Source organism: Equus caballus, chromosome 1, assembly GCF_041296265.1.
Source record: "Equus caballus isolate H_3958 breed thoroughbred chromosome 1, TB-T2T, whole genome shotgun sequence".
Classification (NCBI taxonomy): Eukaryota; Metazoa; Chordata; class Mammalia; order Perissodactyla; family Equidae; genus Equus; species Equus caballus.
The window spans coordinates 134995791-135009454 of NC_091684.1; the positions used below are offsets into that span (position 1 = coordinate 134995791).

General features: G+C 42.9%; 1 protein-coding gene across 4 annotated transcripts in view; it reads right to left on the bottom strand.

Annotated features, from left to right (window-relative positions):
* Positions 1-13664, bottom strand: part of THSD4 (thrombospondin type 1 domain containing 4) — a 551036-nt gene that overhangs the window by 431427 nt on the left and 105945 nt on the right. For all 4 annotated transcript variants that reach the window (XM_023654473.2, XM_070234557.1, XM_023654479.2 and 1 more), the window contains one exon: positions 6581-7028. In XM_023654473.2, coding sequence (XP_023510241.1) covers positions 6581-7028 — 448 coding nt within the window. The remainder of the gene's footprint in view (positions 1-6580; positions 7029-13664) is intronic.

The following is a 13664-nucleotide window of genomic DNA, read 5'->3' on the forward strand; positions in this document are numbered from 1 at the left end:
TCTAAAAGGGAGCATCTTTTTTCTAACTAATCAGGAAGTATACAGCAAAATGTAAATTTTTTAAAACATTCAAAACTCCCACTCCCCTACAAAGTACAAAATTTCCTAGTTGCTACCTTAGGGTTCACATGAATATGACTGGCTTCCTTCCCCGGTGCTATCTGCCAGGGCAGAATGGAAATTCCTTCAAAGCAAATATTCCTTGTGTCTCTCCCATGTGGTAGGTGTTGTGACTATTGAGGATACAGAGAAGAATCCCTCATAATAGTCTCTCGTAGGGATTTCACAGGCCAAGGTGAGACAAATCCGTAAACAAAACATGTAATCCAATGAGAAGAATTTAGTGAACTGTTGGGCACTAAATTTCTAATCTTACAATGCAAGAAGCTGACTGATCCTTCCCAATATTGATAAACAAAGAAAACAAAAATTGTTAATATACTATATATAGTCAAAAATATAATTAAAAATAAAAACGTGGCTAGCAGAGATCAGCAGAGTGGGAGGAAAGGAGGTCATTTCTAGATCTTTCAAAGCGAGGAGTCGACGAAAAAATATGAAGTTGATACATCAAGAAGCAGAGGTATTAGTATGCTATTTAGAGTTAAGGAGAGAATGACCATAAGAACTAAAAATTAAAAATGACTGACTGTGATTACATCTTGGGAGAGAAACTAGTATATGCCTCTCTCTACCACTGTGATATTTCTTACAATCTGTACTACGTTTTATAATCATGAAAAGCGACATTTGTGAACAATTCATATATATGTGTGTGTGTGTGATTCATACATATCTGTTTCATACATATTAAATATATTTATATACAATACATGTGAATATTTATATTTATATATTTAACATTTAATATTCATATATTCACAGATGTATTTCATATATAAATGAAAGGCCATTGATAGAATATGAAAAAGTCAACAAGAGAATTTTCCATGGAAAATTCCCAGTGGTCTGAGAGGATGGAAAACAGAATGATGCAAAAAGCACTGACCCCAGCATGTATTTCCCAGATAAGGAGATTGATGATAAGCTCTGATTAGAGAAACTTACGTTACGCCCCTCAGTTAGAAGGCCTATCCATCCACTAACTGGCCCCACAGTTCCTGGCATGTTTTACATCTCACAGAAATAGACTGAATTCTTACCTGGCCCACCTGCTAAGTTTCTCCTTAAAACTACAGGAAGTTGTTTGTCAGTTCCTTTCTCATTCAGTGTGAGACTAGAAATGGGGTAGAATTGGAACTGCCTAAAGAGAGCTTAGCTACATGGGAGATTTGTCCAACATCTTCCCTTCATTTTCACTTACTCCAAGACAGAAACAACTCCAGGGGGACAAACCCATTGTCAGAAGCCAGTCTCACCCCAGGGAAATTTACTGGAGAGTCATTGATACCAGAAATCGTCGTATCCACGTTTGCTAAAAGCTGCTTTTAGCCCCAGGAGTTTTTCCCCTCATAACATTAAGTGCACTCTGTCTAAACTCAGGATCACGTCTCCTTTGGCAGCAAAGCCCTTTAAAGACTCATAACCTTGTCCCCGCCTTGCACCAGCTGACCCACTGCAGCCTCCCTTCTCCAGGAGGAGCCGAGTGTCAGTCTCCTCTCCAGGGAGAAAGCATTGAGTTCAGAGTGCCTAAAGAGAGGAAGGTGGCGAGAGAGACACTTAGGCCTCCAGGACAAAGGGCATAAAGTGTCATGGTGGTTAACATAGTTAGCAAATAATAATACAAAACCCCAGAAACAGCTAGTAGAAAAGACTTTTATTTTAACTACCTCCCTCAGGCACCTGAGGGATTGCTGTATGTTCTTCTTCCTGTTTCACCCCTATAAAGACTAGCTCTTTTGCTCCCAAATCTTGGCCTTCAATGAGCTTCCATAAAGAAGAAACTTAACTATTTGCTTGATTCCTTGAGTACTTGTTATTTTTAGCCACAGCTGAGCAAGTGCAGGGCTGTGGATAAACTATGGATACCTCCCTGTGTTGCCCCTTCACTGCTGAGGACATACTTGCAGGGAAGACACCGCTCATTGGAAAAACATCTGATTCCACCGAGAGGTTCCCCAAGAACCCCCATCTTGCTCCTCAGTCCTTATGGGAGCACAAAGGGCCTCTAGGATCACTGTCACCCCCTTTTCCTAGAAAAATCCTCCCCTCACCTGGGTAGCCTGCAGTTCTCCAGGAGGCCTCCACTGACTCCACCCCTGCCAGGTTAATTTCACTGTCCAGCGATCTCAAAGCCCCTACACTGCACATGCAGTGATGCCTACACCATGCACTTGTTATTACCTATTTATGAGGCTCTCTCTCCCACTGGACTCTGAGCTGCTTAGAGCCGGGGCTTGTTCTAACCTCAGTGTCCTTGACCCACAGCCTAACACCTGACCCACTCAGTCAATGTCAATGCTGTGTTTATGGACTCCAAGCAAGAACCTGCAGTGGTGACTGACTTGGAGCATTGCACTAGTAGATGTCTAAGACTGATGCCTGCTCTAAAAGACCACAGATTCTCTATCCATCCTGGGCTTTGCCACCTTAACGTACCCATACATATTGTAAGCAAGAAAAAAACCCTTCTTTATCTTTAAAAACTACTTTCAGAGATCATTAGTGCTGTATTTATTATCAATTTTGCAGTATTTCATAGTGGACATCTTACATGAATCAAATAATCCTAAAGACACACTAGAATGCTTAAAATTCCCAGATGACATAAGATAGGGTTTCACATTAAACATGCACATTTGAGGGTGTAAAGAATTCATCGGCATGAAGTTATGTATAGTTTCACTTTCATCACTTTTAATATGACCCAAAGGTGATTACAGTGAAACTACATCACAACTAAAATGTTGGGTCTCTCAACAATCTTGTTTTATTGTTGGGCAAAGGGAAAGGCCTCTGGACCAAAGCTAACCAGAGGACAAAGGGAACTCTGAACAAGGCTGACCATCACATCCACAATGTCATGACTTAGTTCCTCAAAATTGGAAGCTGTTCAGATATGCGGAGACCTTACTCCATTCCTATCTACAGAGAGGCACGTAAGCCACGTTCACTTATCCAGGTCAAAAGAGTTTATTAACAATGTGTCAGCACCATACCCAGCTCCTTATATACATGATCTTCTCTGAACCTCACATCAACCCTATGGAGAGTGGGTACTATTATTATCTCCGCTTGGCAGATGGTCCTCAGAGAGTTAAATAACTTGCCCAGGGAAACTGGGGTTCACATCCAGTTCAGCTTTGCTCCCAAGCCCACTATCCCACACTGCCTTGCAGGCCTAACATCCAATTAAGCCAGTGGATAGAACTGCTTTTTGACTTTGCACTATGTTTTAAGAAGTTTCTCACCCATCTATCTCATGTATGAAAGCCAAACAAGGCCCATGAGATACCTCTGTTTTGAGATGTTAAAGAATAAATTCCCCAATAAGGCTGTAATTATTTAAAGTGGGTAGGAGGAGGTGGGGGGGAAAGGAAGGAGGGTCTCTACCACCTGGCAGTCATCACAGCACCTGAGATGCTAACACAATCCTGCCCTCCTGTCTTCAACTAAGCTGCTTCTTTGCCCCCAGTGCTCTTTTCTCTTTTTCTGGCCATCCTTGAAAGCCCATCTCAACTGTACACTCCTCAGTGGAGTTTTTCCCAACCCTATGGCTTCCTGCTCTGTCCCCTACAGGTCTTTCCCCTCGCTAAAATGCTCCAGCACCAAGCACAATGACTAACTAGCGGCTGCATTTGGCACCTTCTCTACCATTGGACCATAAGAGTGCTAAGGGAGGGACCATGACCAATGATCAGACTGTTCCGAGAAATGGAAGGCTGCAAAAACATATCCCCTAACTCAGACTACCTGCATATGCATTACCATGCATCTCAAGACAGCATTCTACTGTGGGGGTGGGATTAGAAAAGGGATATTCCACCCAAAACTTGGGTGAGATATACTGGGCACTTAGTTTAAGGGATGGAGTTCTGAAGTCAATGGCTATTTCCAACTTGCCCTGGCCTACTTTCCATTCTTTTTCTTCTCCCAGGTAATAACTGGGAGAGATCTCTAAATGCATGCATTATTTTCTAATCTTTGGAGAGGACATAAGTGATAACCTGTATTCTCTGTTAGATTAGTAAAATTTTTTACAATATTGTCCTTCACCTTTTTCCTCTTTGAGTGGGAAAATTTACATAATTTGGGGGTTCATGTTATCTCTTCAGGTTGGACATTGGGGAAGATATGTAAATGTCTACATAAGGTCATTGATGCTGAGATGCTGGAGCACACGGGTTCACGTAGGGAGTGCGCAAATAAGACACAGGACTAAGACTGTTCTCCTCAGAAAGGCCTGCTTGCAAAGTTGGTCTTTGGCTGGCATCTGGGAACTGGCATTTCAGAAGAGTTTCCATCACTCTCCAAGTGATAAGAGTGACTCACTATGCCCAAACTATTTGTACAAGCGAGATAATGTATGCTGAACTCGTGCTTTCCTCCTGGGAGTCTGGAATTTGGGTATGTGGCAGGCAGAGGGTGCCTATGTGATCAGACCCCAATAAAAACTTTGGGCATGGAGTCTCTAATGAGCCTCTCTGGTAGACAACACTTCACACACATTGTCACAGCATTGCTGGGGGAATTAAGTGTGTCCTGCACAACTCCACAGGGAGAGGACTCTCCAAAGCTTGTGCCTGCTGTCCTCTGGACTTTGCCCCACGTGCCTTTCTCTTTGCTGATTCTGCTCTGTATCCTTTCATTGTAATCAATCAGAGCTGTGAGTATGACTATGTGCTGAGTCCCGTGAGTCCTCCCAGCAAAGCATCAAACCTAGGAGAGCTCTTAGGGGCCCCTAACATGGGAGTTTTAAAGTGTTCATGGCTTACACCTCAAGTCACAAGAAGCCATAGGCTTATAAAAAGAAGATATGTAGTAATGGGACCTCTAAGGAATGACATCTCTGAATAAAGTAAGTAGGACGTGATTTGGGATGATAGGGTGCACTGGGAAGGACACTATGTAAAATGTTACAACCAAGAGAAGGGAATAAAACCTGCACAATCCTTTGTCAACAGTTACTTCTTTGTCCTGGGGTGAGATGTTATTTTGCCGACTTCCAAAATGATGGCAGACATCATGAATTCACAAGAATTTTCTAAGATTCCTTGCAATTCAATCTCCTCAGTTTGGAGTTACCCCAGCACCCAGAGCAGCCACAACTTCTACATGGGGAGAAACAGCCCTGCTGTTGGCAGCATAGGTCTAGCAAAAAATGCATACTTACAAAATGTAGATTAAATGAAAGAAATGCTAAGCAGACATCAGGTCCACATACATACCAAACACCCTCTGTCTCTTTTCCCTTATCTTTATAGTTTACTTGGTCTTAAAATAAAGAAACATACTATTCAATGGGAAAATATGTTCTACATTAGAAGTGAATTCATTTCACTTTAAAAGGATAGCAATGGATATTCAAGAACAGGGACCATGTCTGATCACGGACACAAGTATTTCTTTTCAATTTATAAAGCACTTTCCTAACATCACCTCATTTGATCCTCATAACAACTCTATGAGGTAGATAATATGACTTTTCTTTTATCCTTCATGGTATCTGGTCTGTTACAAGACAAGCAATGATGCTCAACTGAGACTTACTGGTTAACTGATTAGTAATGGCCTTAGAAAAATTACTGCTTTACAAAAATTAAGAATTCTTGAAGTCTGTCAGTGGAAGAACAAGCTAAAAAGCAATCCAGGCATTCAGAGGAATTATTAAAATCACAAATTAAGTCATTTCTATGAACTCTATAGCAGGAAATATATTTTTAATGAGGAAATTGAAGCTAATATATAACAGCTGTCCTGTTACCTGGTAACGGAGTATTAAGGCAGATTAAATTATTAATGAAAAATATAGCAAGTTGGAAATTTAACCTTTAAACATTCTCTTATTCCTTTCTCTTTTATATACACAGTATTTATACTGATATTTTTTTAAAAAACACATTTGGTCATCTTATGTAGTTTCCATTTATAATTTGCTTTGCTCCTCATTAGCTATGGAATCTCAGCAAGTTATTCACTAGCAGATTTTTTCACGATATGGTATCTAACATGTTCATGCCTGGAATAGCAGGCAACCTCCAGGAAACTTACTGGGTGATACCTATGCTAGTCAAACTCCCAAAACTCCCCCTTCTTTGGCTCCACCACTGGTGGCCCTAAACAGCCAACTGCACTTGACCCACAGACCCATGAGCAAAGAATAAATACTGTTGTCATAAGGTCACTAAGCATTTGGGGGTTGTTTGATATGCAGCAATAGTGATTGTCAGTAAGCGACTCAAGAAGTTACTCATCAGTTACTAAAGTCACAACCTTATAAGAAAGAAAAGTACATGAGGAGGCTACATGAAGAGAAAAGAGAAGGAGGAAATATAAACAGGTACATTAACATGGCCTAAAAAACCACGCCTTCACTGTCTTCCACATGTTCACTGCCAATCGACACAAAGATAAGCATAGCAGCTGATTCCAGGCCCAGTAAGAGGCGGTGAGGACTCACGTTGGTGTTGCACAGCTTGTACTGCCGATAGGCCCCGATGCAGGAGATTGCCGTAGACCGGGCAGGCTGGGAGAAGCTCTGAGCTGCCCTGTGGGCCCCAGTGCCATGGCTGCTGCCTGTTTCTGGGCTATGGAAGAGACTTGAAGCTGCAGGGAAGCCTTGATCATGGGTCAAAGGCAGCTGGTAGATGGAGGCCTCTGAGGCCTGCAGTCCAGAACGAGGGCCACTGTCACTCTGGTACAGAGGCCCATGCTGGGGGGCCCGGTAGGCTGGCGGGCTGTAGCCAGGGCTAGAACCAGATGCTCCCTGGGACCTCGAATGCCGAGATGAGGGCCTCTGCCTCCGAAGCCTCTGCGGTGAGTGGGCAGAGTCCGTCTGCAGTGGTAAGATGTACGGTGCCTTACCATAGCCATACTTGCCAGGGCCGATGGGACCTCGGGTCCTGCTCCTAAAGAGAGACACACAAGAGAGGGGATGAACAGAGTCATAGGAATTTTCATGTTCACCCAGAAGCTCTGGCCCATGGTAGAGGGGACTGGGTAGGAATGAACGCTCGGGAGAGAGCCTGTGGTGGAACAGGGAGGTAGAGAGGGGCCTTCCAGGAGCAGGGAACATCGTGGAGGCTAGAACAGAGGCTAGAAAGTAGAATGAGGGTGGGAGTCAACAGTGGGTGATGAGAGTGGTTGAAAATGAGGTTAGAATGGTAAGCCGTGGTCAGTACGTGACTTATGTCAGCGAGTTGGGGCAATTTTGTAGGTTACAGGGAACCACTGAAGGTTTTCTGAGAAGGATAAAGATATAAATGTAATTTCAGCCATAGTAACTTCCTGTTCACTTTTTTCCTAATAATAATTTGTGGATTTTTTCTCACTCAACTGTGCCTGACATTTCAGACCGTTTCCATTACCACTCATGCCCAAATAGCTTTTCCAGGGAAGTGGAACTTAGCTAAACAACCACACTCTAACTGTCCTGAGGCCTGACTTTCCCTGGTTAAACTTAATCCCTGAAGAAATTAGAGGACAGTGAGCAATTGGCTACTCCAGCACTCTTGAGGCAACCCATGCTGAGCAACGGGTGAATGGTCACCTCCACAGTGGTAAGGCTCTTTATATTTTGTCAAGACGTTTTGCCTGGTAAGACCTTAGGAAAATCATGTAAACAGTGGTGTGCTGGTAAACGTTTAATAACTGGCTTCCAAGGGGGAAAAAAAGCCCTGATTTATAGAATTTGCCCATGGTATAAATACTCCCACCATGGCCAGTGTCAAGCTACCAATGTGAAGACACAATCAGCTCCATAGAGCAGGGAAAAACAGCTCCAGGACACCACTGCATGTAAATTTATTACACAACTACTGTTTGCAAAATACAAAGCTAGGCATGGTGAGGAAATATAAAAGTGAACTGCATAGGGGTCCCAAGCCCCCAGGCTTACAACTGAAAGCAGCTAGAACTAATGCCATGTGGAGAAAGGGCCTTGGAAGCAATACGACAAATGGTGATTTGGGTTTTCTGAGGCAGGAGGAAGCACTTCTGTCTGGAGGGACCCGAGAAGGCTTCGCCATCATTAGTCTGAGAGTTGAGACACAAGGTTTCAATACTCTGTGGAAGGATTTAAGTAAGTCATCTAACTCTTACTTTTTTGTAAAATTACCAAACTGGATTAAATGACTGCAAAATAGTTCCAACTCTAAAATTATGCTTCCATAATAATTAATTCTACGTTTATGTAAAACTGGAAATGTGCCCAACCGTTTCTACAGGATGGCCCCATTAAAATAAGCACGTTAAAACAACAATCAAGGTGAAACATTAATTTCTGCCTTCATGAGGAAATTCTCTCTTCACTCTACATAACCACTGAATATAAAATTTAACAGACCACGACTAATTATTAACACCTTTATCACTAATTGCACCTTCATTCTTAGCTGATATGGTTTTGAATTAAACTGTGCTACAGTGTTTATTTTGCCTTCAGCCACTTCTCAATTAATCTTGGCAACACTTGGGACTCTGTTAATGATGGGGGATCTAGCATGCTGCTTTAAGAGATGCAATTAAGAACTTAGTCTTAAAAATATATATAACTTGGATGTAATTTGCCTTTTTCTTTCTTGTGGTAGGCCAGGTAAAATGAATGACATCATGCAGAGATAAAGGAAAGAATTTCTGTGTGTGTGTGTGTCATTTTTTCTTTAAGATCTGAAAGTCTACCAAGAATTCTAGCCTCAAAATACTGGGTGGAGACCCCACCTGAAGGTAAGAGAGAAATGAAGACATGTGTAGCAGTGGATCACCTAGGGATCTTGTTAAGAGGCAGATCTGATTCAAGAGGTCCAGGGTGGGGCCTGAGATTCTGCATTTCCAACAAGCTCCCAGGCGATGCTGGTGTTGCTGGTCCACAGACCTATGGCTTTGGAACGAAGTCACAGAACAGAATTGAAATTCCAAGCGAAAGGATGAGAATTCAATAACAAAATTTATCACTGTTAATGGAGACAGATAGCTATAAAAATTTTTTTAAAACCTCTGAGTTTGTGACATATACAAAAATCTGCTGGCCTGAGCCAGGCTGCACTGCTGCAGTGCATCCAGTGGGAGCTGCTGAACCAAGACTGACTAGCTCTTTACTCCTGGGGAGCCGAGGGAGAACCATCATTGGCTGATGACTTGTGTAAGCATCTTTCAAGGGCTGCCCATCACCCCTGAGGGGGATAACATACACATGTGCAAATGTATATTTTTGTATTCACATTGCCTTATGGGAGGCTCTAAACTGGAGAACCATTCAATCCACACAAACAGCAACACCATTGGAAAGATAATGATTTGAATAAAAACGACTAGCTAATTCTGATAAATAGACTAAAAGGAATGAGAGGCCAATTAGGGTGTGATTATGAGAGACGATTTCTGAATGCTTGACTCAGAACACTTGGACAAGCAAAAGATTCATCCTCACTTGGCCAAGAGAATGTGTGTTTTCCTTACGGCAGTCAGAGCTAATCATTCTGACGGTTCAGAATGGCCTCTTCCCCACCAGGACACGCTCCATCTGGCCACTTGCAGGGGGCCTCCAGGAACTGGGCAGATTTATGCAGAGTTGAGATAATAAGCACAGATGTGGCCGAGGGAACCCATGTGGCCAGTTAACCCTTCCAGGGAAGCATGTGGTAGGTGCCTGGGGGGCTGTGAGGTCAATTAGTTCTGCTTGGTCTCCCCATAATCTACCTCTGGGATTTTACTCAGGATTCAGCACTTGTCAGAGCTCTGGCTAATTTTGGAAAGTTGGGCCTTGCGAAAAATGAAAAAAGCCCGGTTTGAGATCAAGAACATGGGTGTTAGCATATCAATGGTGGTTAATGACTTGGACTCTGAAGCCAGGTTTCCTGGGTTTGAATCCCAACTCCATCACTTACTAATCATGAAACGTTGGGTAAGTTACCCAGTCTTTTGATGCCTCAGTTTCTTTAAACAGGGCCAGGACTGGGATGAGGCCAGTGAAGCACACAGGGAGCAACATTTAAGGAGACACTCTCAGGGTCGTGCAAGTGCTGGTCGACCCTGAGAGTGATGTCTCCTTAAATGCTCCACCCTAGGCCCAGTCCCGGCCCTGTATGCATTTATAGTAAAGATGATCCTTCCTTATAGGTTGTTGTAAAGAGTAAATGACTTAATAAGAGCAAAGGACTTAACAAGGCCTAGCATAGAGCGTGCATCAAACAAGTATTTGCTTTGGGGAAAAAAAGGTCTAGCTTGGCCATTTACTAGCTCTACAAATAACGGCAAATAACGCACCCTCAATTTTCTTACCTACAAAATGAGAGTACACCCACTAGGATGGCTATAATAAAAAGAACTGATACTAACAAGTGTTGGAGAGGATGTAGAGAAACTGAAACCCTCATACATTCCTGGTAGAAATGCAAAATGGTGCAATCACTTTGGATAACTATCTGGAAGTCCCTCAAAAAGTTAAATGTGGCGTTACCATATGACCCAGCAATTCCAATCTTAGGTACATACCCAAGAGAAATGAAAACATATATCTACACAAAAACTTGTACAGGAATGTTCATAATAGCTCTATTCATAATAGCTACAACCCACATGCCTATCAACTGATGAATGGATAAACAAAATATATTATATCCAAATAATGGATTATTACTCAGCCATAAAATGGATAAAGTACTGATACATACTACAACATTTATGAACCTCAAAAATATTTCAAGTGAAAGAGGGCAGACATTTCAAACAAAAGGCCACATATTGTATGATTCCATTGTTATGAAATGTCCAGAACAGGTAAATTCATAGAGACAAAAACATGACTAGCGGTTAACAAGGGCTTGGGCGTGGAGTCGGGGAGTGGAATAGAGAGTGACTGCTAAAGGGTAGAGGGTTTCTTTTTGGGGTGATGGCAATATTCTGAAATTAGTAGTGATGATTGTACAACCTTCTGAATATACTAAAAACCACTGAATTATACACTTTAAATGGTGAATATTTTGGTACGTTAATTATATCTCAAGAAAGCTGTTATTTTTTAAAATAAGAGCATAAATAATTCCCATCTTATCTACTTACAATGATGTTGTAATGATCAAAATGAGGTTACTGATAGACACGCATTTTTTAATCTGAAAGTAGTCTTTATCTTTTGTTTCCCATCATTTGTTTCAACAACCTTTATTGAGCAACTTCTTTGAACATCTATTGAGCATCATGTATAATGTTTCTCTGCTTGTACACATTTCCAGCCCTGACAACAACGTAAGTAAATGCACAGCCTCCCTCCCCCACGGTATGGCTCAATGACAAGAACTGGACCGTAAGGGTTCTGACACCAGGGCCCAGTCCCAGTTCTTCCAGTTCCGGATGTCTGAGGAAATTGCTGTTTCTTGAGATACTGGCTGCAAATAGCATTTTGGAAAGGGTAAGAAGCACATAAAATATTTTCCTTACGACAGGCTGGCTGTCATCCAGGGGCTCATTATGTGTGACGTTGTACAGCTTTGTAATGTTAATCATGACCAGCCAGTGTGATGATTCAAGCAAAGACACCACATCCAGTCTCCCTCTTCCCAACTCATGCACATACCCTAGAAATGTGTCATCTATAACCATCATCTGTAACTGACAACACCCACATTTCTATTGCCTGCCCAGACCCCTCTCCTGGGCGTCAACCACATATACCCAACTGACCTCTAGACTGGAGTCTGCTTCTCACCTGTGATATGCACCCAGATCACCTGGGGACCTCGTCAAAAAACAGCTTCTGATTCAGGAGGTCTCGGCGGGCCTCTGATTCCTCATTCGTAGTAAGCTCCCAGGTGATGCCGATGCTTGGGTCCTGGGACCACACTTTGATAGCTCCACCTACACATTCCCACAGACATCCCTAACTGAACACATTCAAGCCCAATTTCATCATCCCTCCCCCTGCAAAACTGTCCTCCTAGTTCTTCCTCTAGTCGCCACCACAAGAGTTCTCAAACTTGAGCAAGCATCAGAATCACCCGGAAGTCTCGTTAAAACAGACTATTGAACCCCACCTGCAGAGTCTGATTCAGGAGATCTGGGGTGGGATCTGAGAATCTACATTTCTAACAAGTTCCCAGGCCATGCTGATGCTGAAGCTGGTGATCTGCGGACCACATTGTGAAAACCACTGCTCTGTTTCACTCCCAAGCACCACACCACCCCCTGACTCTGCAGTCAGTGAAGTCAGTGACTCTTCAGAGCCAGTGGCTCTTCCACTCTCCCCACTTCTCTGTATTAAGTCCAAACTCCTTGGCTTTGTCACCCAGCCTGCACAACATGGCTCCTGTCGCATCTCTTGTCACAGCCCTGGTGTTGCGTGGACCACCCACATTACACTCCTTGGAGTTTCCCAACAGAACAACCCAGTTTATTTCTCCACGCTCAGCGCATGCTGTTTCCTCCTCTGCGCTGGCTTCCCCGCCATGTCCTGGAACAACTACCTATTCACCTTTCAGGACTTGGCTGAAGCATTACTTCCTCAATGAAACTTTTCTTGGTCCGAATCCCAACCCAACTCTCCACTCCGTTGAATTGATGTGCTTCTCCTTTTGTCCTTCCACTGGACCCCATGTAACTGTCACAACACAATAATCTTTTATAATATTTATTTGTTTAGTCTGCCTTAGTTTATCAGACCGTAGGCTCCTTCTGGGCATACATTTTATTTGTATTATATCCCTCAAACTAAGTACAATGACCGCCACATAGTAAGTGTTCAATAATTAATTGACTGCTGAGGGCCAGCCCCAGTGGCCTAGTAGTTAAGTTCAGTGTGCTCAGCTTCAGTGGCCAGGGTTCAGTTCCCCGGCATGGACCTACACCGCTCTGTTAGTGGCTATGCTTGTGCCAATGGCCCACATACTAAAAAATAGAGGAAGACTGGCACAGATGTCAGCTCACGGTGAATCTTCCTCAGCAAAAATAATAATAACAATAATAATTGACGGTTGAAAAACTGAAAAAACAAATGAATGAATGGCTCAAACAACTATTGCCAAAGGGAGGAAAATCTCCCCTTCCCATTATTGCATTTCTGTTATATGACATATTTTATTAAAAGACTATTAAACTATTGTGGCACTGAGGACAAGGCCACCTCGCTCTACACAGGAACAAAAGTCTCATCTATTGGGTGAGATGGTTCCCAGTATCAAACACCCAGAGAAGAAACAGGTCCTTGGAATGGAAAGGAGGACCCAGAATGGGCTGAGACTCAGTTTTATTCTCAGACGGAGGAAAGAATTAAGAGGTCAAGGGCACTCCATGCGTGCCTGTCAGAGCAGGAGAGCCACGCAGGCAAGGCTGTCTGTCAGCTGCTTGCAGCTAGAGGATGGCTTCCCACCTCCTTTCTTAGTTTCTAGTACAGGGTAGAATGGGCACACTAAGAACCCTGCCCTCCAGAAGCCAGGCTGTTTGTATTTCTTATATTCTCCATGTTTATTTCCCTTTTGTTTTCTCTTCAAGCTTAGTCAAGTCTCTGTGAGAGGTCCAGCCTCTCTCAGCTGTGCTAACATGAACCACACATG